General features: G+C 43.6%; 1 protein-coding gene across 2 annotated transcripts in view; it reads right to left on the bottom strand.

Moving 5' to 3' along the window:
* The window catches only part of gstcd (glutathione S-transferase, C-terminal domain containing), a 54056-nt gene that overhangs the window by 3532 nt on the left and 22738 nt on the right, over window positions 1-27786 (bottom strand). Inside the window, exons 6-10 of one of the 2 annotated variants that reach the window (XM_079279519.1) lie at window positions 17417-17532; window positions 17065-17109; window positions 16465-16593; window positions 10680-10813; window positions 7902-7932 (exon numbers count right to left, since the gene is read on the bottom strand). In XM_079279519.1, the coding sequence (XP_079135645.1) occupies window positions 7902-7932; window positions 10680-10813; window positions 16465-16593; window positions 17065-17109; window positions 17417-17532 (455 nt within the window). The remainder of the gene's footprint in view (window positions 1-7901; window positions 7933-10679; window positions 10814-16464; window positions 16594-17064; window positions 17110-17416; window positions 17533-27786) is intronic. The other variant, XM_079279520.1, reaches the window with a different exon arrangement.

Here is a 27786-nt window from a genome sequence, read left to right as displayed (position 1 = left end):
TAATTTGGTGAACCGCTTATTAAGCAGCAACCTCAGGTCAAACTCAATTTCCCCAAAACGTTGGTTTACGACCGGCAACCAACGACCATAGCTGTAGTTTGTGTTTAGCGCTAATTAGCAGATGTTTGCAAGCTAACAGTCTACGAAGGTGAAACTGGCAAATATTTAAACAAGAATGTAAAATCAGCATGTAATACTCGTTACTGTAAGCATGATAGCACGCTTGTATTAGAATACAGCGTCGCAGAGACAGAGTGTGTTGTCTCTTTACAGTGCCACTGGACTTAATTTGCATGGTAAGCTCTTTATAAGAGTCTTTGAATAAAATCAGCCCTTTAAAATGTCCCAAAAGGCCAACTGAACCAGGTTACTTATTTCCAGTTTCTACCTCGCTATGGTTCATGGAACAAGTGAATGGGGAGAGTGGTTAGTCAGCTCTAACTTGCTTCTACTTTAGTTGATTCAATTCCTCACTCCACGGGGTGGACGCTGACTGCAAGGCCACGGAGCAGGTGCTTAAAGTTAGCGCTGAGCTCCAATACCTCACACCATTAGTCCTTTATCCCTGCCATACACCATTTGTCAATGTCCTGGCATTCTGTTTAACTGCTGTGCTTCAGGAAAGACAACTATGGTTCTGCTATAAAACAATGAAACGCTTCTTTTGTAATCGGCAAGTGCTTTGCTGGGATTGTGGGAGACACAGGAAGTGGGCTGTACACTGAAGTCCAAAAAGAATAGAAAATACCAAACATGGTTGTTGAACGCAAAAGCACAATGGGAGGCAGGGGAGATTGAGAGCTTGGGTTTAAAGTGGCAGATAATGTATATGCTGGTTTAAAAAGAATATAGATTTCTCCTGCTGAGTGGCTACATGTTTAGTTTCCTATTTTCCAGACAGAAATAATGGCAGTTGTGATTTCCCTTGCTCGCTGGGCTATCGGACAAACGGTAGAATAATCACAACGATCACAAAGCAGTACAATTGCCCAGTGTCTTCTAAATAACATATCATCTTCTGTGACTCTCAAGCCACGTCTGTAAAGATCAGTTTCTTCTGGTGCACAATGGAAAAGAAGTTAGAGGTGGCCCGTTGTTGTGACAAGTCAACTCTTGAGGTTGCCATGGCTAGGCCCTACAGCAACTTTTGCACAGATTCCCCCCAGGGGCACTGACAGGTCCCATACATCATTATGGGATGGGCCCTCTGCGAGTACAGTGCTGTGTCTGTGCTGAGCGATAAGGGACTGAGAGACCGGAGGGTGTGAGCCTCCCTCTTGTAACTGCCTGGGAACACGGTGATGAGAGCAAAGACATCGAATTATATATTTTACTGTCCTATAAAATAAATTCATAAAAAACTAAACAGGAAAGCAATAAAGAAACGCGGGCCAAGCGAAATAATGCCATGTCATGTTTTAACGATTTAGATTTCGAATACATCCAAATTACAGAAGGAGCCGGTTGCACCAGCTCTTCATAAAGTCAAATTTGTCACATAATGTCATCTGAATCAATGACGTAGCGTCACATGACATGTCATTATTAAAAAATAACAATTTCTGGTTTCACACAGGTGTACTGTGTGAAACCTGTGTTTGTTTGACCCAATCGACAACCCCTCCCTCCATTAGAGGACTCTCACGCACTTACTACTACATCTGTTGCTCTGTTAATGATCACACTGGAGTTAGATGAAAGTCTGGTGCATCTCAGACACTGCTAAAGGGCGTCTTGTGCACTGGTGTCAAGACGCCGAGGGCTACTTTCCAAGCGTCGTATATTTGGTATTTGACACCCTTGTGAGTGAGACAAAAGTAACATCAAAATTAAAAGAAATTGTAACTTTTGTACTAAGTAAGCATAATTAGACATTTCTCACTCTGAAATGTAATTTTTTCTTTATGGAAGTATGAATAAATAAAACAAAGTCATACCTCCATTTACAAAGGGCTGGAAGTTAAATCATATATAATGTTTGCAACCCTAAAGCCAGTGGTGTATAAAGTACCCAAAAGCCATACTTGAGTAAACGTAAAGATACCTTACTGGAAAATGACTCCAGTAAAAGTAAAAGTCACCTATTAGAATACTACTTGAGTAGAAGTCTTAAAGTATCTGATATTTATTGTACTTAAGTATCAAAAGTATTTTTCTGACATTAAATGTACTTAAGTATTGAAAGTAAAAGTACAAGTAAATGCTGTTAATAAAAAAGCAAAGGGTCAGAATTTTGAGAATGATGAAGTTTATTCTTTTAAGTGCTGTGGCACCATGACCAAGGACATGGAGCTGTGTTGAACATCATTGGGTTGGCTGTGATCCATTCAGGAGCAACAATGTTCAACATAATATATTGTACATAAGTATACTTTTGCATCTACTATGAACTTATCATCATAATTCTCCGAAAAGCAATATGACACTATGAAGGAGTTGTAACAGTGCGTTTATAAGTATGCTCATTCCGACTAGAGGATGTAGAGGGCAAATGCATAATATTATGTTCAGCAAAAAATATCCACTTGATGCATCAGGTCAGTGTTTTGAGAAAGGACACCTGCCTTGTAAACTCCTGTGGGCCTGATTTGTACAATAGGCAAAGGTTTTGCTCAAGCTGAATCTGCAATTGGGCGACTGCTACCATCATAACTCCATCTGATCATCCACAACATGACTCAAATATCAAAACATGATCAATACTAAAGCAGCACCGAAAGTAACAACCCAGTCATTACTTGAAACTGAAAAATGTCCTGTTCATCTTCAGAAGACAATTCTAGAATGTAAAGAAGTTACATTGTATTAGAATTGTCAGGATCCAGGATTCCCCTGTCTGTTGTGGTGTGCCATGTGCTCTGTTTGTCCTCTGCCTTCAGACACCTCCCAGGGCCGCACCCTTAATCGTGCACGGCTGAGGACACTCAAGCTGATCACCTCCTGCAGCCTGACACACCAGACTCAGGGCCCCTTAATGAGTAGCCTGCCACTATATAAACTCTGGTCCTGCAGTCTGGGAGTGTCAGGTCGTACCGTCTTCAACCCGCTGGAACCCTGTGGATTACACTCCACGGCTCTGCCCTCCTTGTGTTTGTGGATGCGCTCCGCCGCTCTGCTCTCGTTGTGGTCTACGGATTACACTCTGTCGACTCCAGTATCGAGCCACGGGACTTCACGCCGTCAACTCACCAGCCCTCCAGTGTCGAGCCACGGGACTCACACTATCGATCTGTCAACTCTCCAGTGTCGAGCCACGGGACATCACACTGTCGATCTGCCACTCGGGTGTCGGACCACGGGCTCCACACCTGCACCCACCTGTCTATAAATAAAACCTGTTTAACATTCACTTCTGTCTCCTGTGGTCTTGCGTTTGGGTCCTATCTGTGAACTCCCGTGACAGAACGACCTGACCATAATGGACCCAGCAACCACAGGAGCAGCTACGCTGGCCGGACATAGCACGCAGCTGGAGGCACCCCAGCAGATGCTCATGGAGATGCGTCAAGCCCTGCAATCCATGGCAGGTGAGGTCTCTGGGGTTGGCCGCATCTTGCAGGGACTGGTTCGGACAGGCCAGCTTCAGCCGGCTCCAGCACCGGACCCATCACCTGCACTCCCCTCTCCAGTCCTCGCCCCGCCGGTTCGGGAGTCCCCCGTGCCACCTCCAGGTCCCTATGATGGAACACTGGGGAAGTGTCAGGGCTTCCTGTTGCTATGCCAACGGGTGTTTGACCGACAGCCCCTGACTTTCGCCTCAGACAGGTCCAAGGTGTCTTACGTGGTCTGCTTACTGCGGGGAAGGGCTTTGGACTGGGCCATGTACACAGTGAGCAGCGACCAGCCTAATACTGTGGGGTATGTGGACTTTGTGACTGCTCTGATGAGAGTTTTTGACCCTCTGGGGAACTCTGAGTATATGGTCAAGCGCCTTCTCAGCCGGAGACTGAGCCATGCAAGGGTAGCGGAACACTCAGTGGCCCGGTCGACTCCGGCTCCCCGTAGTCAGACTGCATTGCAGCCGGCTCCTGTTCCTGTCACCTCTTCGCCGCAGCTAGCTCCGGTTCCTACCGCCTCTGCGGCACAGCTTTCGCCAGTCCCGGCCGCCGCCGTCTCCGTACCGCGGCGACCTCCAGTCCCGGCCGCCGCTGTCTCCATACCGTGGCGACCCGCAGTTCCTGCCGCCGCAGCTCCAGTTCCTACCGCCGCAGCTCCAGTTCCTGCCGCCGCAGCTCCAGTTCCTGCCGCCGCAGGGCCAGCTCCAGTTCCTGCCGCCGCAGCTCCAGTTCCTGCCGCCGCAGCTCCAGTTCCTGCCGCCGCAGCTCCAGTTCCTGCCGCCGCAGCTCCAGTTCCTGCCGCCGCAGCTCCAGTTCCTGCCGCCGCAGCTCCAGTTCCTGCCGCCGCAGGGCCAGCTCCTGCCGCCGCAGCTCCAGTTCCTGCCGCCGCAGGGCCAGCTCCAGTTCCTGCCGCCGCAGCGCCAGTTCCTGCCGCCGCAGCTCCAGTTCCTGCCGCCGCAGCTCCAGTTCCTGCCGCCGCAGGGCCAGCGCCAGTTCCTACCGCCGCAGCTCCAGTTCCTGCCGCCGCAGCTCCAGTTCCTGCCGCCGCAGCTCCAGTTCCTGCCGCCGCAGCTCCAGTTCCTGCCGCCGCAGCTCCAGTTCCTGCCGCCGCAGCTCCAGTTCCTGCCGCCGCAGCGCCAGCGCCAGTTCCTGCCGCCGCAGCGCCAGTTCCTGCCGCCGCAGCTCCAGCTCCAGTTCCTGCCGCCGCAGCGCCAGTTCCTGCCGCCGCAGCTCCAGTTCCTGCCGCCGCAGGGCCAGCTCCAGTTCCTGCCGCCGCAGCTCCAGTTCCTGCCGCCGCAGCGCCAGCTCCAGTTCCTGCCGCCGCAGCTCCAGTTCCTGCCGCCGCAGCTCCAGTTCCTGCCGCCGCAGGGCCAGCGCCAGTTCCTGCCGCCGCAGCTCCAGTTCCTGCCGCCGCAGCTCCAGTTCCTGCCGCCGCAGCTCCAGTTCCTGCCGCCGCAGGGCCAGCTCCAGTTCCTGCCGCCGCAGCGCCAGTTCCTGCCGCCGCAGCTCCAGTTCCTGCCGCCGCAGGGCCAGCTCCAGTTCCTGCCGCCGCAGCTCCAGTTCCTGCCGCCGCAGCTCCAGTTCCTGCCGCCGCAGCTCCAGTTCCTGCCGCCGCAGCTCCAGTTCCTGGCGCCGCAGGGCCAGCGCCAGTTCCTGCCGCCGCAGCTCCAGTTCCTGCCGCCGCAGCTCCAGTTCCTGCCGCCGCAGCTCCAGTTCCTGCCGCCGCAGCTCCAGTTCCTGCCGCCGCAGGGCCAGCTCCAGTTCCTGCCGCCGCAGCGCCAGTTCCTGCCGCCGCAGCTCCAGTTCCTGCCGCCGCAGCTCCAGTTCCTGCCGCCGCAGGGCCAGCTCCAGTTCCTGCCGCGGCCGCCTCTACGCCAGTTCCTGCCGCCGCAGCGCCAGCTCCAGTTGCTGCCGCCTCTACGCCGCAGCCCGCTCCAGTTCCTGCCGCCGCAGCGCCAGCTCTAGTTCCTGCCGCTGCCACCTCTACGCCGCAGCCCGCTTCAGTTCCTGCCGCCTCAGCGCCGCAGCCCGCTCCAGTTCCTGCCGCCTCAGCGCCGCAGTCCGCTCCAGTTCCTGTCGCCGCCTCCGTGCCGCAGCCTCTCCCACACCCGGCCGCCGTCCCAGAGGCGCAACGACCTCCAGTTGCCGTCTCTGAGCGGCAGCGACCTCCAGTGCCCGCTGCCGTCTCTGAGCAGCAGCGACCTCCAGTGCCCGCTGCCGTCTCTGAGCAGCAGCGGCCTCCAGTGCCCGCTGCCGTCGCGGAGCAGCAGAGACCTCCAGTACCTGCCACTGCGGCACCAGCATCCTATTCTCCAGAGCCCTTCCGCCCGCCCGGCCGCCCGCCGGAGCACCCGGGGCCGGAGCCCTTCCGCCCGCCCGGCCGTCCGCCGGAGCATCCGTGTCCGGAGCCCTTCCGCCCGCCCGGCCGTCCGCCGGAGCACCCGTGTCCGGAGCCCTTCTGCCCTCCCGGCCGGCCGCCGGAGCACCGGGGGCCGACGCTCTTCGGCGGCCCCGTGGCGGGTCAGATCCTGTCACCCCTCCTCCGGACCCCCGCGGACAAGAATGTAAAGAAGTTACATTGTATTAGAATGTAACTTCTTTACATTCTATTAGAATGTAAAGAAGTTACATTGTATGAGAATGTAAAGAAGTTACATTGTATTAGAATGTAACTTCTTTACATTCTATTAGAATGTAAAGAAGTTACATTGTATGAGAATGTAAAGAAGTTACATTGTATGAGAATGTAAAGAAGTTACATTGTATTAGAATGTAACTTCTTCACATTCTATTAGAATGTAAAGACGCTACAGTGTATAGAATGATTATATTGAAGTTATTCCTTTTTTAAATGTTTTAGACGAGTCACAAATCACTTTAAAGGAGTGATTATAGCTGATTTAACTTACAGACATGAGATTGATCTTCTCATGTCACTCTCTTTATACAATGATATAAATTCATCCCTGTTTTATTGATATCTTACGAAAAGTTACTCCTCATTTTTCGTGCGTTTTTCCTGCAAAAGTCCAGCAACATGAGTCTGTTTTGGCTTGTTACATGCATACTGTCTTTTCAAAATAAACTTCCATCTTCACAGGAAACAACTAAGGTTTAGGCGATGAAACTACTTAGTTAGGTTTAGGAAAAGATCGTGGTTTACGTTAAAATATCTACGGAAGTGGCGTTGCTTAAGTACGGAAGTCACGTCGCAAATAAATCAACATTGGCTTCTCGTTTCACACACGGCACAAACTGCGGCCTCCTGGAGGAAACACCAGTGTTTGTTTGACCCATCCACCTCTCCTCATCCCACCCGTCCTGTGTGGAATGCTACTCATGTTGTCGCTCGCTAGCTATAGCATGTAGCATCCTGGGCATCACTGGGAATCAAAACACCGCGGCTTTGAGAGCACTTGTTTGCAATTGCGCATTAACGTGATTAACCAACGATTTAACTTGCTGCTAGGACCACTGATTCACCAAACCTGCTTGCTTGCAGTCTGTGTTCCACCGCAGTCCCCGACGCTGCTCTCATGATTCATTTGTTTTCTAAAGATAGATTTGATTTTGTAGCGAGTAACGAAGGTTTCAGGGGAGATGTATCGGAGTAAAAGTATCAGTTTTCTTTGCAAAATGTTGTGAATTAAAGGTAAGAGTCAACAGAAATATAAATAGTAAAGTACAGATATAAAAAAAAAAAACGACTTAAGTACAGTAACAAAGTATTTCTACTTCGTTACTATAAACCACTGCCTAAAGCTGTAACCTTTGGAAGTTACGTTATGTTGTGACACTACAGTGACTTCCTGTTTACATGCTATAGTAGCGCTACGTTTGTTTCCAAGCAAGAAATTCACACATCACATTAGCGAGCTAGAAGTTATTAAGAACTTAGAAAGGACTTCATGCATAAACTTGACAGTGGATTGAACAGCTAGTGCAACCCGATCCAGGTGTGTCTCTGCTTCTCAATGTGTTACTCATTCGTCTGAATCTCTTCTGGCGTCTAAGTTTGCTGGGTCTTTGCACTCTCTGGTATGTGAAACTATAACTTTTAAACTAAATGCCTCGTCCATTATAACTTCTGTTGATGCAGTAGCATTTTAATTAAGAAGCAATTAGCGGAGAGAAAGAATTGTTTCATTGTGTTGTAACGGAACATAAGTTCATTAAAATAAGTCGTGACCCATGAAGGCATCTTTCGATGTGCATTGGGGAAATTAACCTCAAACACAATCCTTGTAAAAACTGTTGCTGTAATTCAGTATTCTGTTTCGGATATTTTGCAGTGTGCAAATAAATAAATGCAATAGAGAGATTAAATCACATGTAAAAGCATACCTTATGAGTCAGGGTCTCTTGGAACCTTTTGCTGTAAAACAGAAAAAAACAGAATATATTTAGACATTAAAGTGTAGTGATTGAATTGTTGTGGTAAAGTGTGTTATGTGTTTACTCTTTCAGCTGTAAGACCTCCTTTCTTTCCAGGAAAAATCTATTTTTACAAACATATAACCAAATCGAAGGCTCAACAACACAAACAGCATGCATTATCTCTAAAAACAAACCGCTTTCTCTCTGGGGAACAAGGAGTCACACAACAGCAGGGCTTTGGCTTTGACATGGGAACAGAGTCACTTTGTTTGTGATGGTTAAATATTGCAGCTAATTAAAAGTCAACATGAGGGTCAGGGGTTAGGGGCCAGTCAGGTCACATGGAGGGAAGTCTTAAGTTGAACTCAAACTGTTAGGGCCTTAATGAAATGGGCAGTTAAGTTTCACAGCGCATAAAAAAAGCTGTGAACTGCCTGGAATGTCGACACCTACAGAATATCCGCATGAGTACCTGGAACATGACCCGAGGGGGAAAACACTAAAAGTAGCAAGATGAAGATTGACACAGTCAGGTGTGTTGGCCCGTCACTGCACGACTGCCCTCCAGAAACACAGCTTCTTGTTGTCCATCACAGCTGCAAGGTCTTTTTTTTTTCGTCATTCTTTAATATTTTACGAGGGGTGAAGTGTCAAGTTTGCAAAAGTGAGGAGAGGAAAAACTAGGTATGTGAAAACTCTTAAATATTTATAATCGTAAACTGAGGGTCCTCCCCAGGGTCCCTTAAAACAACCTGAAACACAGTAACAGTACACAGTTTAACCACTGCTCTACATCGTTGTGCTGTTCTGTCAAAGTCCTGGAAGCCACAGCAAAAATATCTACGCTGAATGCTGCATTACTAGTTGTGGTGAAATGAACCTTAACATCATCACTGACAGCAACACTGAGATCAAAAAGATAGAATATGGCGCTCTTGTTCTTGCGGTACACGTTAGTTCTGAGTGAACAATGTCACTGTTTGCTTTTCCGCTGCCATTCTGCAGACTTATGGCACTGATGAACTTCATACTCATGTTCCACTGTCATGTACTCCATCTCACAGACACATACCACTGCTAATTATGACTAGTTTATTATACCAATTCTGCGTGCGGCTTATAATGGCTTCTCATTTCTATTTCACTGACCATGCGACCGGTGGTGTTTCTGAATTGTATCTCATGTGGCTGCTGTGTTCGCTGGGTCATTGTGCTCTGGTCCAGGCATGTGAAACTGTAACTTTTAAACTAATTGAGATTACGTAGGTAACTCAAGTGAACATGATGTGAGCAGTGTGTGACGATTCACCGTTTACCGTGTGGGATTAGGAGTGGATCAGAGACTCAGGCGCAGACTTAAACACAGGACACAAGGTGAGGTGAAAAAACAAGGCTCTTTACTGGGCACTTAGACAAAAACAGAAACCAAAATCGACTCCAACCGGGAGCGAGGAAAATCCAGACTGAAAATAAAAAGCTACGTCACAAAAAAGGGGCTTGGACACAAAAAGGCAATCACAAACCGTGGAACGCAGAGGATCAACATGAGCGATGACCACAGGAGCGCAAAGAGTCCACGGGGAGGAAAGAGTCAAATGATAATCCGGCAACTGGAACAGGGCAAGCAGGGGAGTAGAAGTATGTGAGGGGTGATGAGCTGATTGCGGTCAGGTGAGTGGAAATGAGTGGGGTTTGCAGAGGGAAAAACCAGGGGCAGGTGATTTGGCACAGGTGGAGAGAATGAGCATGATCAGGAGAGACACACACACACACACACGTAGAAAAACCCAACCGTGACACAGTGACTGCACCGACACCTGCTCACTGGATTGAAAAGAACTGATTGACAAAAAACATTTCGCTGTTTGCTCAGCATTTTTGATGGTCAGCGACTACATCAGAAAAAGAAATCAGTCGACACAATCCACTGTGATTTTTACCCAGACCGGAACAGACTTGGCCCAAGTCGGTCCCATCAGTCTCAATGCCAAAATCCTCATCAGCACAGCAGTCACAGTGGGTATCTCCACTTCAACTTGATCACAGTCTTTCAGCAGTCCTACACAACCTTTTCATTTTTGTAGCTTCCGTGTTCCAGAGTGGTTTTAACAGCATACTACCGTGTAATGATTCTGAAGCCATTAGTCAACAGAGCGCTGCTATAGCAACAGGCTCAACACCATTTAAGTACAGCCTCTCACTTCCTCTTCTCTGCTGCCATTTGTTTCTTCCGTCTCTGTTAAAACGGCATCACGAGAACTGAAAATTAAGTGAATTGTCTGTAACACTGCGTATGATAAAGTCATTTAAATACAAAAAGAGTAGCATTTCATGTCTGTACCTCAAACTGAATTTTTCTATCACTCTCTAATATTCTAGACCGCACCAGCACAGCAAACCCTCTATCCTGTCGCTGATAGAACGGGGGGCTAAGGTTGAAAAGGTGAGCGGTGGACCTGGCTGTGAAGGCGATGTGACACTGCTGCCTTGTACTGTCAGTGGTGATGATAAGAGACAGGAGGTGAACAAAAAGTAGTGACAAGAGATATAGAGTGTGTGTGTGTGTTGTGAAAATAAGTGTGCAAATGATGGAGAGCTAGAGGCTCAAAAGAGAAAATGGAGAAACAAAAAAATAAATCACAAAGAGAGAATGGGAGCGAAGCAGCAGTGGTCGAACAAGAAAACAACATGGTCAGAAACCCTGAGAGGTGACATGGGACTGAGGTGCTGTGAGCAGCCACAAACCTTTTGGGGAAGGTGAACTTGATTGCGTTTTGGATGAAGCCGTAGCAACATGGACTGATGACAAAGTCGGCTTCGGCCTGGATGCAATGCTCCATCACCATGTCTGTTGCAACGCCACATGCATGGAGGGCAACCTGAAGTGAAACAGACAACAAAAAAAAACAAATGCACGTTAAAAAAAGATTTCTTAAATCTTTTTTTGTCTAACGGCAAGACAAAAAGTGAGAGCGCTTGAGAGCGTACACTCAATCCCATTGATTACTTCATAATGACTGCTGCTTTTAAATACATACTATGATCTCAAAGGGTGAACACTCGGGGAGTTAGAGCAAACTAAATGTGGGAGTGGAGGCACAAATGCATCAGGATTCCCATTGAGTGGGTAAACACCTAGCTATACATTAGTAATGGTGTGGAGATATATTGGGAGGGTAGAAAGACCAAATATTATATTCCAGAATGCAAAAATACATTATGAATTATAAAAAGGAAATGAGTTTAATATCCACAGTCCAGTGGTAAAGTAGATGATTTCCTCTCAGGCGTACATTAGCTAAATAGATTCTCTGGTAATGGACCACATAAAATGCATTATCAACGGTCTGATGTGACAATAGCTACTTGGGCACACTGCCATTAACCCCGTCCAACTCGAGCAGCCACCCCAAACTTCTATTCTTGTCTTACAAGAAGTTGTCTCTTGGCGTCCGGGAGTCGAAATCGACTGCACGTTGCCTTGACAGCAGTGCCACAGAGACTCGGTCAGGAGGACAGGGCTGAGCCAAGTTTGGCAGCAACTACAAAAGATTAGAGAAGATACCCTCTAACTCTCTCAACATGGCCAAACCCACTCGTGAACTCACTGAAATGTATGGGGGGGGGTACATTTCTCAGAGGTGCTTCAGCGCTCCCTGGAAGTTGGACAGCTGCAGCAATCCTTCACAGCTCACAACTACACAAGAAATGTACATGCAAGTTCACAAACCGCACGAGGAAACTAGTCTTCTTCAGTCCACTTCACAAAGATGCGGACTGATTTAAACAGGAATTTATACAAGGACTGCGCATGTAAAATAAAGACCAGAAACTCAGAAAATGAACATCGATTACATGCATGGCCTTGCATCTATTAGACACCTAATTGTCTAACCTGCATTTATTCATGGCATCAGGAAAAGGCCTAGCTTATGTTCTTTCAACAGCATGTTTCAGACTGCTGATTAGGAGGAGACTATATCAGAGCATATGCATGACGTTGCATCCTACACATCTAAAGAAAAAATAATTAACAAAGTAACACCATCACTCTTTTCCAGCTACTTAATGTTGCACATTAGTCATGCTGTGGTAAATCCTAATTACGTTTTATAACCTCTAGCCTTGATTTAACACAAACACAAAGCCACTCATCCAAAAGAAACTTAAGTAAAACACATTCTGATATGTTCTGATATTTCATTATGCATTTGCAATTCTTGATCAACAACGCATCCTTCCTTTATCAATGGATAATACTTTCTTTTGTCTTTGTCTGTTTAAGCATTATTAATAAAGTCATGTCCCAGCCCAATATGTAACGTGGGATACGAATTAAAAATGGAGGAAAATAAATACAAGGTTGATTTAAACCATTCGATAAACATAACATATTTCATGCATTTGATTAGGAAGAATAAATCACAAATCAATATGCAACAACCAAAAGGACCAAGGGCCATTTATAAAACTGTGTTCTTTGATTAATCAGTCTTTTGGGGAGAGGAAAAGCTGTTTTCTTTGTATCTGTATCTTCCTCTCAATAATCACATCACAGAAATAATGAGGCTTCATTTTTCACACTTATTCAAGTAATTACATCCCTCTCCTCTCCTATCAGACAGAACAAGTTCCTGCATTAACGCCGACTAAAACTCTTCTTAATCAACACCACACTCTTCTGCAGCAGTGCAATACTGTTATCGAGAGGTGATGAGGCAGTTTTTAATAGCTTTGTCTTTGCCGCATTGGAGTTGTAAATGTGCAGCTCATTAAGATATCACTCTTAATGATACCTAGATTCAAGTAAAACAGGTCCATCAGCAGAACTTCAAAAATGTTGAGAGTTTCTGGTATGTGAGCCTTGTTTCGTGTAGTTTTCCTCCCAAAGGTGGCCGATACGATATTGCATTCGACTGGAGATGAACAGACACAATCTTATGTGTCTTAAAAAAATGTTTAAATAAAAAACAGAACCCTTAAATGACTAATTGATCACTTCTATTTGAATTCATATTTCTTTCTTCCTAACATACAACAAGCAAACTCAGGCAGTTGTAATTTTCTTTGATATTTTTTCACAACTAACGTAGGCCTAATTTTCTTAAGTTTCAATCATTTCCTCAGATAGATTGATTCATTGTTATGATTTGTACAATGTGATTTTTGTACAATTGCATAGGTCGTAACACAGAGTGCTATGAGAGTGAGCCCTGAAGCAACGCCACCTCTGCTGCACAGAGCCCTGTTCGCTTGTGTATTCAAAGGCTAACTCGTAAATGTGTTGCACGTCCAGCCTGCAGCAACATCGACATCGTCCTCGAGTCCCCAGCAATACAGCCACAGAGTGTGAAGTAGATCGGAAGAGCGGTTCTTGAGATATGCGAAGGACCCACATACTGAACACACATACAGAGAGTCTTCGCTTCATAGTTAACTTAGACACATACGGCTTAAAGTAATAACGGCAAGTACACTTTTCTTCACACAAAACGGAGAAGTCTACCACAGGAATCAATTGGAAACAATCAGACCCTAAAGCAGAACCAGTAATGGACCTGGATGAAGTCAAATCTAAATCAACTTTTCCTGCCCTCAAGGTGTGTTCATTGTTATTTGAGAAGAGAAAGAATACAAACTATATACAGTGTATGCAGAGGCTACGAGTCGAACACCGGTGTTATGCTACTGAAGACAGGAAGAGCAGACACTGTCTAAGAATAGGGACACCTCAACTTAATTAGTCTGATTAAATGAGCGGGACTAAAAATGGGTCCATGTATAATACATAACCGGATTAAAAACCAGTGTGATGGGTGGCTCCTTCAGGTGAGAACATCTGTGTCATGCAGGAAGAAGCTTCGTCAAAGCATCGAAGTTGAGCTACGAATCTCAAGCGATGCAGAAAAGTACAAACGTATGCACCTGCTTCATACATACATTTGACTGTTCATTGAAAATCCATGTGTCTGCGTGTAAACTCTCTGACTAGGCTACAAAAAAAAAACAAGAAAACACCCACATATTGTAGAGAAGAATAAACCATGCTGTTTGTTTCTTGCCAAGTGGAACGGGTCTCAGTGGAGTGACGATGCTGGAACAATAGCTTCTAATTACAGCAGGTTCATATATAATCCTATTTGTCCCAAAGAGAGTCAAAGTGAAGCTACTGGAACAGCAGGCTTTTCTGAAACTGGGTTATGACACACGGCTGGAAGACGTTTGGGGGAAGACACTGACCTGAGACACACAAATAATCAAGAGTGATGATGGTAAAGATTCTCTTGGAGAGCAAAATGTCCCCTTCATTAGGTGGGATGCACGTTGTTTTTAAATCCCAAAGACCTGGTTTTGTCTGACACAGCCAGATTCAAACGGCCAATAAACAACCACAGTTAAGAACCCATTTGATCTAAATTGATAGTAATTATCCATTTGAAAAGTCCAGAGCTCTGCAGATGAAAGTGGGTGTTTTCCACATGCAGCAGGAGAGTGCTACCCAATGCTGATTTTAGATTGTTTCAGCGCCATTAAACATAGAGATTGAAAGCTCGTAAAATATTTATTCTGTTGTTGCAGGTATAAGCTGTGCAGAATAAAACACATTTACTAAGTTGGATCTTTAAGCTTAAAGAACACAAACTGCAGTCTTGGCAGATATATTGGTGTAAAAAAAAAAAGTGTGTGATGAATTAAGAAGTAAAAAGGTGACACGGCCAAGTTGACTGCATAAAACTTGAAATGGCTGACAAACCCTTTTTCTACTTTTATTACAAACACTTTCCAAAGATTAAACCTCCTTTTCGAAAGAGACTCCTAATAAAGATCTTGGCAAAAATGATTTTGAAAGCAAACCAAAAAGGGACAGTAGTAAGCAAGGACAAAGAAAGACAAGCCTCACTGAAGAGATCCCCGGACTCTGACATTAGCTTTGCCCTTTATTTTCCGGGTAAAACCACCTTTTTGGCTTTCCAATAATCAGAGAGGAGATGGTGACATACACTGCTTGGCTGAAGTGCAGGCCACTAAAAGGGTTCTGATTAAAAGCTCCTCTTCAGGGAATGAAAAGCCAACTTAGCTGCGCTGATAAAAAAAAAAGAACAGCACGATGACATTTTCACTTTCTGGACAAAGATGAGGGAGGGACATGTCTCTCCATGGGATGTGTGGCGGGGCTTCTCCAAAATATAAAAATGTATTAAGATTAAAAAAGTCAACGTTCAGGCACCTCGCAGTACAGTTGTGAATGTGAGTAGGAAGAAAATCGAAATGTGTTTACTTTCCTGTTTCAGTGCGTCATCAGAAATGAGAAGCACTGAGTTATTGTCTTGGTTATCATGACTGACATTTTAAGGAAAAGGTAATGTTGCATGTCATGAAAGCCAAATTATGAGAACTGTTTTGACAGCAATGCTTTTCAAGCAGCATGCTTGATAAATTAAAGCAATATGGAGCTGGATGATTGATAAGGCTGTTGCAGAATTTCAATGCAGCAAAATAAATCAATGGCATGGACAAAACACATTGTGTTTGCTTTGTAGCTCAATGAGATGATTGTTATGACTAGGGCTGACCCTTCTTAGTCGACTGAGATTTATTTGATGGTTTAGTCGTATTTTACAGTTTTGTCACGCTGTATGAAGAAGCTGATGAACACATCTCTGGTAAACACAAGATTTTAAATGTGTTTGTGTTTTGAATATCTGTAGATTAAATCAACGAATCGAATAGTAAGAAAAAAACATTAGGCGACCAAGAAGTTCCTTGGTGGAGGACAGCCCTAAATGCAACAGCGGGACAACAGTAGCTTCATTATTTTTCTTCTTGATTCTTTTGATCCTAAAAGAGCTAATTTTACTAAATCTAAATGGCAAGAGCTACTTGTTGTACATCGGCAATAGCAGACATCATTTCTGTTTTACTGTAATGGTCCTTTCACGTTTCAGCTGCAGCAGTCATGGCCTTTATTACAATCCCAAAAAATGTGAAGGATTTTGTACGTCTTTAGGATGTGTGCCACGAAACCACTCGCAAACGATTAGCGAGCTACTAGTAGCTAGCAAGCTACTTGTTGGAGACGCCTACTTCAGAGTTTGCAAACCAAGTGTCACTGCTAATCACATGTTCCCTGTGTCAGAACACACTTTCACTGATCTGTTGAAAAGCTATTGTGAAAAGTGTGAAAGGAAATTCAATTTGCTAAAAATGTGGAACCAGATTGTGATTAAAGTTTTACAAGAAATAATTCTATCGAAATACAGCAAACAAAATCAGCGCTACTGTGGCTGCTATTTCATCCAAATTAGAATAGGATACAACAGTGCAGTAAATGATATTGTGACAACTTAATAATTGTGTTTGAGCTACGGTTTGATTTGAATGATTTTAGCATCACAACTGTTACATCGCATTTGCTTGCAATACTAAAGCATTTGGAAATGATGACCATATTGTCTAAAGAATCTATAAGTCATCATACGAATGGAGTAAAATTGATACAGTGTTGTATGATGTTACACGCTACACTCACCCCAATGTGAAACGGTCCGGTGAAGTAGTCCAAATTAGCCTGAATGAAGCCGATGTTTTTCAGACCGAGTTGAGCGCCACGACTCTGAGCCCTGACCAATGACTCTTCTTTGTTCTCTATGAGGATGACCTTAAATAAAATAAAATAAAAACACAGCGGCAGATGATTGAAAATGTTTCAAATGACCTGGAATGAGTTATAATACAGTTTAAATGTGTGCCAACATTAAGCAATGTTCAAAAAGACAGCTCTACGCAGAGGGAAAAAAACTAGATTCGCTTTCAGAATTAACAAAAAACAGCCTCATTAAAGTGACAGACAGATGACATCATAGGAGGAGAAAAAGCTAAATAGTCAGACAAAACATAACATAACTAAACTATGTCATATGATGATTGTAGGGATGCATCGAATGATTAATAATCATCACTTATTAATTATAGATGAATTGGTTTATCTGCAGATATCTTCATCATTAAAAAGAATGTCAAATGCCTGTTAAAAGTTACGAAAGTAAAGTCTTCAAAATGCTCATGTTGTCGGAGCAACAAAATGTTATGACACGACACACACACACATTTGCACAAATACACACGTTACCTGGCAATCTGGGAGTGTGTGAGCCAGAACAATCCCGACATGGCCCTGAGAGAAAGAAAGAGAAAGCATGCATCAACGGGGCTACAGTAGAGTTATGATTAGTGCTACCCTTTCCAACCAAGTATTGACCCTTATGTCACGCAGCGCTACCGCTCTGAGCATTTTCATTGAAATGCAATTACCATTCTGTCTGTGTACACCCTCCAACAACAAAAGTCATTCAAAGAGGCAAGAACAGCACCAGGGAATATGAGCACACGTTCCTAATGGAGCGGCAGCCTGATGTGGCCATCGGGTGCGGCGATAAATATGCATGCGATGCGATGCTTGACCGATGGATGAATGCGGTTACCGTTCCGCTGCAGAAATCCACGATGGTGTGTCCGGGCCTGGCTAGCTCCGTAACCATGGCTACCAAGTTGTTCAGCTGTTGCCTCTTCCGGACTGAGCGGATATTTGACATTTTCCCTGCAAAAGAGCCCAAGTAGAAAGCAACAGGTTTGTTTTTTCCAGGAAACTAATCAGAAAAGTAAATTAAAAATGAAAACTTTTAAACATGAAGGAGTTTGGTTATGATGATAAAAATCTATTTTGCAGCTAGGTCAAATAAACAAAACCCCAAAAAAAGAAAATCCCACCATACATGTATTACTTTGTCAGCTTTTCTCTGTTGTCAGAGAGTAAACAGTCCTCTCCCCACAACAATTTTGATTTACAACCAGCCATTGCAGGTAATGGTTATAGTACACAGATGATGTTTCCAGCCTATTGCCAACTAGGGAGAGCAGACAATCTTTCAACTTAATCAAAAGCAAGCCTTCGAGCCAAAAAGTGTCCTCCTTGTTTGTGGCAGAACTTTCTGCCGCTGTGAGAGCAGTATGAACCCCATTAACTCAAAGCACATTTCCGTCTCCTGCATCTTCATTACCCGTCTGCTAGCACGCCACATCGGCAGTGAGCCGTCGACACGCTGTGCCTGTGCCGTCTCTGGTCCATAAATCTAGAGTGATGAGTGTTTCATTTGCCCCACAGTCACACCCTCGTATCCACAACAGAAAAAAATATTATTCCCTCACGCTCCTGCTCACACTGCTTTGTATACGGCAACAGGGGAGGGTAGCGAGAGCGACCGGGACTTCTCATTCCACCGACGAGTACATTTCATAACGTCGTTATATTGAGCTGATCCCAGTTGTGGGGAGAGCACAATGGAGAAATTGAGGGATGAATTTAAATGCAGAGATGTCATTGACAATATTCTGTTCTCCATTTGGATGAGTAGCTCACATGGGAGCAGGCACTGCTATGTATCTGCAGCTCCAGAGGGGCTTTGGCATAGAGGCCTTTTGATAGGGCCTTAACACAATTGCAATATAGAGTGGGCAGAAATGAAAATAGAATCAAAGATGTGGTTTAGTGTGGACCAATGGAATAACTTAACAATGTAACAGTGCAGATCAACACGTTAAACCTGCAATGGTTGGATTTTATTTTATTTTTTTTGCATTTGGGGGCTGTAACACTTTGCCATATATCAACTTTATCTTGTCAAATTGACATTGCAATCAAACAGACGTGAAGCAACATGAGGGTTCATTTGAATTGGTGATACAGACATCTGTCTGCTGCGGATGAAAACGACGCTATGAGAGCTGTGAGAGTCTGAATCAGCAAATCAGAATCCGCTTTATTGGCCAGGTAAGGAGCACACACACGAGGAATCTGATTCTGTGTTTTGTTTCAACAACAAGGACGACAAAGCTGAACATGAGTAAACATAAACATTTATATATTATGAAGAGATTGTGTGTGTGTGTGTGTGTGTGTGTGCGTGTGTCTGCATGCAACATGTCCACACACACGCACACAAAGCATATAATGACTACTTGTCAGACCGTTTCTATACATTTCTGTAAAACTAGTGCAAATTGCAAATATTCTGGAAAAACAACTGAATCATTTGTAAATTGTTTAGTTTAGTTTGTTTACTTTGAAGATGTGGCCCTGATATTCAAAACAATGAGCTGAAAGACGCTGTATAGCTTCACAGAGCAGAGTGATAATTATTTGTGGACACTTTCACATACAAGTAGTCATGTGATCCATTGCTAATACAAAACAATTGATAATAGACATTTGTTTTGCCCAAAACCTTAAATTTACAGGCTTTTGCCAAATATCCATATTTTTTAAACTATCCCTGTAAACTTTGATTTGTTGTCGTCGTAGCTGTGAGCTACAGTGAAAGCATGTGTTTGAGGCCACACAAAGGATCTGCGGTGTTTAAAAGGCAGCAAGTGTATCCGGCACACTCCCAGAGCTGGTGATATGGTGCACAGTGCAGAGCTACAAGGGATTGAAGTCAGTCACACAAGTTGGAACAAAACAAAACTGAAGTGCAATAGGTGTAGATGGTATTCTTTGTTTAAAAAAAACCTTCTTCATTGATCCTGATGCAGTGAAACAAGACTTTTGATGAAAGGCCACCACACAGCTGAAGGTGAAACCCATCAGCTACATAGGACTGAGTGGGTGGCAGCAGCAGAGCCAACTACATGCCAGTCCACCTCGCCCTGTGTTTTTCATTTCATTTCTTTATGTGGTTTCAGGGGAAAGAATAATAGAGTTCTTACAAGTGCACGCCCTGGGTTGCCTTTATTGCATCCAATAGACTCAATTTCAGGTGAAAATCATTATGTGTCAGAGTAGAGGTGTGAAAGGAAGAACAAGAGTGGAAAGACACTGTGGAGATTACTGAACAGATCTATTTGGCTTAACAAAACCAATTAAATATTTTATTATGTCTTGAAATGTTCTTGAATTTCAAATGTTAACCAATAAAACAAAGTGGATCTTCCTGCAATATAATTCACTTAAAGTTTTATAGCAGACACCTCAAGGGAAAACAATACATAAAATGTGTTACTTATTCTCTTAAAATTCCTTTATTTCTCCTTTGAGTCCTCAAATAAAAGTATCAGTATTTTTGAATTACACCCTAACATGAAAACAAATATTGAATTATGGAAATTCTAGGCTATATACGTCACATAACTAAAAGAGGGGTAATATGGATGCTTACTTCATTCGCATCTCAATTTCTCCTGCTGTAGGAATCATATGAAGTTCCAGCCTAGATGTATCCGTTGACCCTGCCCGCTGCCTCACAGGTAATGAGCCCATAAGGTATTGCTCAAACATCGCTTCTTTGCTAAGAGGGTCACACAGACACGACTCGCAGACAAGCAGCTCCCCTATGGGCTTCATGAAACTTCACAATCAGTCGTCTCTCAGGAGGATCTCTGCATTGACTTTCAACACACTGGACAGAATGCTGATAGTGGATAAACGCTACATTATGTTCAATGACGAGGTTTCTGAATGTTCAAATGTCTGCATGTTTTCCACCACACTTGTTACTTGGGTTGTTCCCAAATCTTAACTCATAAACTCCTTTCAGGAGCTGCTCTCACGACCCATAGGGCACTAAGTGGTCGGACTACCACACGCCTGGATAAACTCACAGAAGGTTTTATGACATCACCTTTCTACTTTTATGAGCATCTACATCCCTGAGGAGCAGAGAGGACACAGAGACACATCTGAGTCAGAGTCTTGATGCAAAACAACATGAATGAATGCGGTTGAGCTTATAGTTGGATCCTTGTATCTACCTCAGCGTAACCAAATTCACTTTATTTCACAAATAAACTCTTTTAACTGTTTCTAATCTTGTTCTATAGTCATACAAAACTCATCATACATTACTGCCTTATTATAGTGTGTCTTTTTACATTAATCGTGCCAGCTTGACATTTACCACAGTACCAACAGTGAAAATATGTGAGTTCATATATAATTAGTAACATCCATGATAACCCCTGTTTGGTACCGTTCTGCAGCGGAGATAGGCAAGCTGTCAAATATGGAAGAATTAAATAGACTACGCAGTTGACTAGTATTAATTCTGTAAAATAAGGTTAAATTAAATAAGAGTGTCAGAATGGGAGTGGTTAGCTGCTCCCGCCATACACTGCACCCCCCGTCTCAAGAAGATAAAGCAAGAAGACGTCGGAGGACACCGCTCTTCTCTCTTCTACTTCGACGCTGATCTATGATCCCCCCCCCCCCCCCCCGATAGGCCGACCTGAGAAAGACGTTTCTAAAATACCGCAAATATTTGATAAGTTTGAATCCTGCAGGCCAGATCTCTCCCTCGCGGGTCTGACGGTTCTACCTCTTCTCTGGCGTTGTGTTCCTGACCCGTCGGCTACAGCCATCCCGTGCCGTCTAATGTGCCATGCAGCTCTGACCTGCGATGCACCAACGTGCGGAAGATTTGTTCCAGCAGCTATTGAGAAAAATAAACTGGCAAAGATAACACAACGACCCCCGCAGCTACAAAGGGGGGTGATAAGATGATTCAGCATCCTGCTGAGAAAGAAAGAGAGGTATGGAGATGAGGATACCAGAGAAAGCCGAACTGCCAGCTGCACGGTCAGGTGAAAACAATACAGCTTCCAGATGTAAATGAGTTTCTAGGCAATATGAATTTAAGTCAGATAATAAAATAATCTTGGATAGAAATGTTCAAAAAACAGATCCATAAGCTTTAGACCTAAAGATCTAAATTAAATTTGAATTAAAACTCGTATAAAATAGCTTCAAAATCTTCCCTGGTGCTACCTCTCCACTGCTGAATGCTGCAAACATTTTTGCGAGCTAAGTTGAATGTATAAATGTGAAACGATGAATTTAATTGATAGACATCAATTAAAGATATGAGTCACTGATTCTACCTGGTCACATGCAACGCTTTTCATTATATTGTTGCATCATCGTTATTCATTGTACTCTTCATCATATTCTTTATTTATTCTATTAATTTATTTATTTTCTGTTTAGTAGTTTAGTTATGTTGTTAGTCTAATACATATTTATAAATTGTTTATTTTATAAAAATTTATAAATTTATAAATAAAATTGTGTTTTATTAAGTTGATGTTTCGGCCCTCAGGCCTTTTCCCAGATCAACAATTACAGTACGACACAGGAAGTCCCGCCAATGTCAAACTCGCTGAAGGCCTTTTGATCGTTTTTTCTCCCCTCAATGGTGGAGCATGATTATCTAATCACCATCAGATGGGTTTTTAGGGTGTGGCCTACACAACATATCAGTGCCTGTGACTAACTAGCACATGGTGGCAGAGTGTGTAGCACTCGTTTCTATCTTTCAAGTCTACTTCTAGTGATGAGCTCCTCACTACTCCCCTTGGTGTACGTTACTTTTATAGTATTTTTCACAGAATTGTGTGCCAATCCATCAGGGAACAAAACGCTTTGAACAACTCTACCGTGACTCGTGCTATTTAAAGAGCGTGCCTGGGCCGCCAGGCGCTCACGAGCACCATGTTGGCTCCCCCGGATCTAGTAGTTGTCGAGAAATTCAAGCAAAACCCAAAAGGTAATCCTGCTGGTGGCACTACAGGAAGGGCCATCAGTGGCTTGTAAGGGACTGTGTGTATGTGAACCTTCACTGTGGTCCTCTGCAGGTAGCCCTGTCAACCTTCAAGTACGAAATAAATTCAATGCAGCTGTCACAGTTATCAATGTCCCAGTATTAGTCGCCAAGGCAGGGGAGTTATTTATCAATGCAGGAGATCAGGCCACCAGGCCATTTGATTGAAGGATGGTCTCCCTATCCCTGAGGGGGACAAGCTACGGGTTGAGAAATATGGCTTGAGCATATTTCTAATAAATTGCACCGTACGTATATTGAACTTCATAGTTTAAACACTAGATGTCAACTACATTTTGTGAAATGATTTTTTTCTTAACCTCTTGGAACAGAAAACGCTATTTTACCATTTCTGATGGTTCTGTTATTTACATCTAAATATTCAACCTACAGAATTTACATTTGACATTTAAATTTGCATCAGAATCTTTTAAGAACAATGAACAGAAAACAATATAGGAATTTGGCAATTTCTGGCAGTTTTAACTCTACTTATTTACAGATAAACACACATACTTGTGCTATGTCAATAGTTAAGCTGTTGTGTATTGCTGTGTTATCTAGATGGCACATGGAGGTTCCTGGTCTAGAAACAGTTTCCTGCAGTATAACTGGCTGAAAACTACACATTCACTATTGTTTGGCTTGTGACTCCTAATATTGTTTTTGTATATGGCCCACAATCAAAAAAGTTTGGCCATCCCATAAAAATAAGCAAAATAATGACATGAGGCCAGCTTAACAATAAGCTGTTATGTGTCATCTACCATGAGCCTCAATGACAATAAACACCACAACTGCATCGAAATGAAGCTCAAAAGACTGAAATGTAACGGAACAAACATCAACATTTTGATCCCGGCTCCAACTCACAAGAGAAAAACAATCACAGACCATGTAATTCACAAAGAGCTCAGAAGGAGAGAGGCCTATCTGCACGGTGATTTTTGTTTTTTCCCCCTGACATTTTGTCTCATGCGTCCCAACTGGGTTTACAGTCTGCCAGCCGCTTTATAAACCGACGCAGCAATCGCAAGTGTGGCAGAAACTACCTGCAACGGTCATCCACGCAGCCCAAATGATCCAGTAGCAAGACAAGTTGCTGACAGGTGGACATTAGCTCAACTCTCCTTCCGTCATTACTCACATCACACTGTACAAGACTGAGGAGGAGCGACAATGGTTCAGCAATTAATCAGACACTTTTTTTGCATCAAGCCAAGTGTCCATAAAAATGCTAATAATCGTGCATACATTACCACTGAGAGGGTGACAACTGAGACAACATGTCAAGTTAAACGTCTGAGACCATGTCAGGAGATGAAGGACTACAAAAAGATGGATTCACTTGTCTTTTCAATGCAACGTCTCTGATCGGATGCCCCAGATCAGAACTCTGCTGTGTTCACATGTGTGTGTCCACACTCGACACATTTTTTCCTCTCGCTTGGGAGAGGAACTCCCGTGTAGGGGGGGGGGGGGGAGGATGATGTGATATCCTATGTTTGATAAATTGTCTGGATTTTACACACATGCACACCCATTCACACACTGATGGCAGGGGCTACCTGCCCATCAGGACTAAGTAACATTCATACCCCGCAGGAACAGCCTGCAGGAGCAATTTGGGGTTCAGTGTCTTGCCCAAGGACACATTGAGATGGACTAGCGGAGCTGGGGATCGAACTGCCGATCCTCTGATTGAAGGACGACCCTGCTCTACCACTGAGCCCCAATGCTGTGGATGAAGACATTTCATTTCCGATAAATTCTTCGTTATTTTTGCCGCTTGCTCTTCCACCCTGTAATATTACCGGCAAAATCAGGACATATCGAGTTTTCATCATCAGTAACTTTACACGATTTAAGCAGCTCGTCTCAGCTGTGCTTCAGTCGTGGTTTTCCTCATCGCTTGCTTTTGCTCTCATTCAGGAGAGGAACTCATGTTTGGGGGGGAAAGATGATGTAAGAGCTATGTTTGATAAATTGTCTGGATTTTGCCAACATGCTTTCCACACCTCACTGAGATCTGAACTCAATGCGATCCAGGCCACCTCGGCATGTGGTCTAGCTGATCGGATCCCAATGCGAGCAAGATCCAACCTCGGAGCAGACAGTCATGACAGTTAATGCGTCCTGGCATGACTGAGTGACAAAAGTCGCATTGACAAGACAAGTGTAAACAGCGCCAACGACTCTTTTCAAACTGAAACTTGGCATCATGGAATATAAGCCTCCGTTTGTATTAGAGAGACAATTACAGTGGAACGTACTGGCAAAGATGTTGGGCCAACAGTTATTGAATCGTAAAGTTATTTTTTTACAACAAGCAAAACCAAAAATCCACCAGCGTGTCAAGATTATTTTACTTGTTTCCAATCTGAATTTCAGTTTTCTTGTTTCATTTGAAGATACTCATTTCCGAACAAAATCAAATATTTTTTTGCAGTGTACATGGAAGTAGAGACTAGGTTTTAACACAATATAAATACAATATTCTGTGGCTATTTATATTTGGCTGCAGGGGAAAGAGATTTACGTATCTCCATCGAACATATTAGCCATCCAAAATTCTAGCTTTCTTTTGCAGTTCTTCCATCTTACGCTTCCCTGACCTCCTCTGTTAGCATGTTAAGTTGGTTGTCATCTGGGGCTCAGGAGTTTTCTCCTGGAAGATTGTTGACTCTCCTTCCACAGTCCAAAAGCAGAATAATCTGATGTTGTTGGGTGTTTAGGAACAGGGGCGCGGGCATCACCCCCATCAGGAATAATTACTGGCACAAAGCCAGATGTGACAGAACCAGTAAGAGTCTTGGTGTCAAAAAAAAAGAGTTTTCCTGAGCGCTCCCCTTTTCTCCTGATGCTGCAGAAGTGCCCAGAGTCTTATCAAGCAGGTCCATCACACAGATTAGAATGTAAACACATTGATGTGGTACAGGGGGGCTCTGTTGGGTCTCTGCAGGATCCGACAGCTAACATATTCCAGAGGATATGCTGGTTTAAACAGCAAACATAAGGAGGACTGGTCTAAGATTCTACTTCAGATTATGTTGTTAAATTTACGACTTAGAGTTGATCATTTGGATGTCATGTTTGTTTCATGAATTGATTGCCGACTTATAGTTATTGGCATACTGGTCCAGATATAGGGAAAATTGTTTTCAGGAAATTACATTTGAAAGAGCGGGGGTGTAATTATATCCGAGGACAAACTTATTACGTGTTCACAACAGTACACGGCTTCTTTGAACAGAGAAAGCAGCAGCTCTTGTGTGAGGCTGAGCATGTTGCATAAGAAGTGTGCGGGAATACAACGGTAGAGACGAGAAAGCTTCCACATCTCTGTCTAAGCTGTGAACACCAGAGTTACGCAGACCCAAAAGTGTCCAGCAACCTGTAGGAGTTATCTGTTGGCTCATGTTACGCATTTCGCAGTCAAGGAGGAAACAGATTCCTGGATGAAAATCATCTCCAGACGTGTTTACCACAGAAATGTCCCAGACGGAGTCATCTGTCAACCACCAGGAAGTACGGTGTCGCAGGGTGTCATGTTAGAAGATGGCGAGCCTGATAGGACGGTCTTAAATCAACTCGTGTTGCAGAGAAATTCTATACATTGATGTGCGAGTTGTTAATGACTATAAAGCACAAATTCGGATTGCCACTTTTATTTATTTTCAAAAAGTCTTTATCCACAGCAGGTGTTACAAAATGGTAAAATTACAATCATCTCGATTCAGGCAGATATGGAATACTGCTTTGAGTTTTCCATAATATGTATAAATAGAAAACAGATTGGGGCAGCTGATCGTGTAGAATATTAATACATTTCATGACATAATATTGACTGTCAAAATCTATTTAGTAGCTACGGTAGTATTTTAGTATGAATAAGACTCTGGTTTATCCTTTCATGTGGTGATCAGAAGAAGTCAAGTCTCATGATTTTTTAATGAGCTCATATTTTATTTTACACCTTACAGCCAATTTAATGAAAACAAATTAGCAAAAGCGCAGGTCAATAAATCAAGAAGAAACTTTGAGAAGGGTCACTAGTGGGAAAGGAGACGTGTGCATCTGAAGTAAGCAAGATTTCTTTGAAGACTAAAGTATTCAGTTTCATACACAATCAGGCCGTATCCAAGCACTCATACAAGCACAGGGGCACGCTATGTGTACATGAGTGTAGAAACAGGAAGGTGTGGTGGATCATTATCTTCTCAGCCTGACTTCTGCAGCTCATCTAATCATCTCAGGTTTGGATGCCTGGATCCTGATCAAGTAGTCATGAATGTACCAGTGTGTCAGTTCACAAAAGGATAAGTTTGTCTGTCCTTTCGAGAATCAAAAACAATGTTTTCTCATCTTGGCAGCTGTTCAGAACAATGCCGCTTCTCATAAAATCAAGTGCAAGAGTGGTGTGGGAGCACTTAGCAGGACTGAAGAGATTAAAAGTAAAGCTTACTGGCTTTAAAAGTGAACCTGTTAATGCCTGACTCCTGCAGCGGCACAGTGTTTTGTGACCGCTGAATTAGATGTTGAATTCATACGTTGACTACGGTATGCGAATTAGCCGAATTAAATGCTGACTAATACAACTGCAACTCCTGTTGAACTGCCTGGTGTGAGAGAGCATGCTTTATTTCCTTTATGTGGCTGGAAGAGTGTAAAATGCTGTTCCCTAAGTGCTGTTAACTGCACACACGGGATCTGCAGGAGTAAACTGAGCAAACAAATAAAGAGCGAAGGAGTGCCCCTTACCACTGGATAAACAAACTGCCTGGAGCACAGTAACAAAGGTAGAATGGATTGTGAAAATATTGACAAATGCAAGGAAAACTAAAGGCTTAAAAATATGGCACATAATATGGCACTGTCTTAGAAGAACAGGGAAGAACCTTACTTCATCAAATTGTGACTTTCCCTGTGAAAAAATCTCTCAAGGTTCCTTAAATAAAAGGAAATAAAAGCATTTCTACAATGTATGACCCTGATAATCAGTTAACTCTTTAAACCCAAGGTAACAGTTTATATAGCTGCAACATTACAACATTACAAGTCTAATTACACACTTGTGCTTGCTTCCTTACTTACAGTCAGTAAATACACAGTGGTCATTTTAAGTGGAACATATTTCAAAAGTATTCTTTGAATACCTTTGCAACAACACAAAATGGGCCAATGAGCTGTGACTGAATGTTTAA

The sequence above is a fragment of the Melanostigma gelatinosum genome (genome assembly GCF_949748355.1).
Source record: "Melanostigma gelatinosum genome assembly, chromosome: 11".
Taxonomy (NCBI): Eukaryota; Metazoa; Chordata; class Actinopteri; order Perciformes; family Zoarcidae; genus Melanostigma; species Melanostigma gelatinosum.
This window is presented reverse-complemented; position numbering and strand designations above follow the sequence as displayed.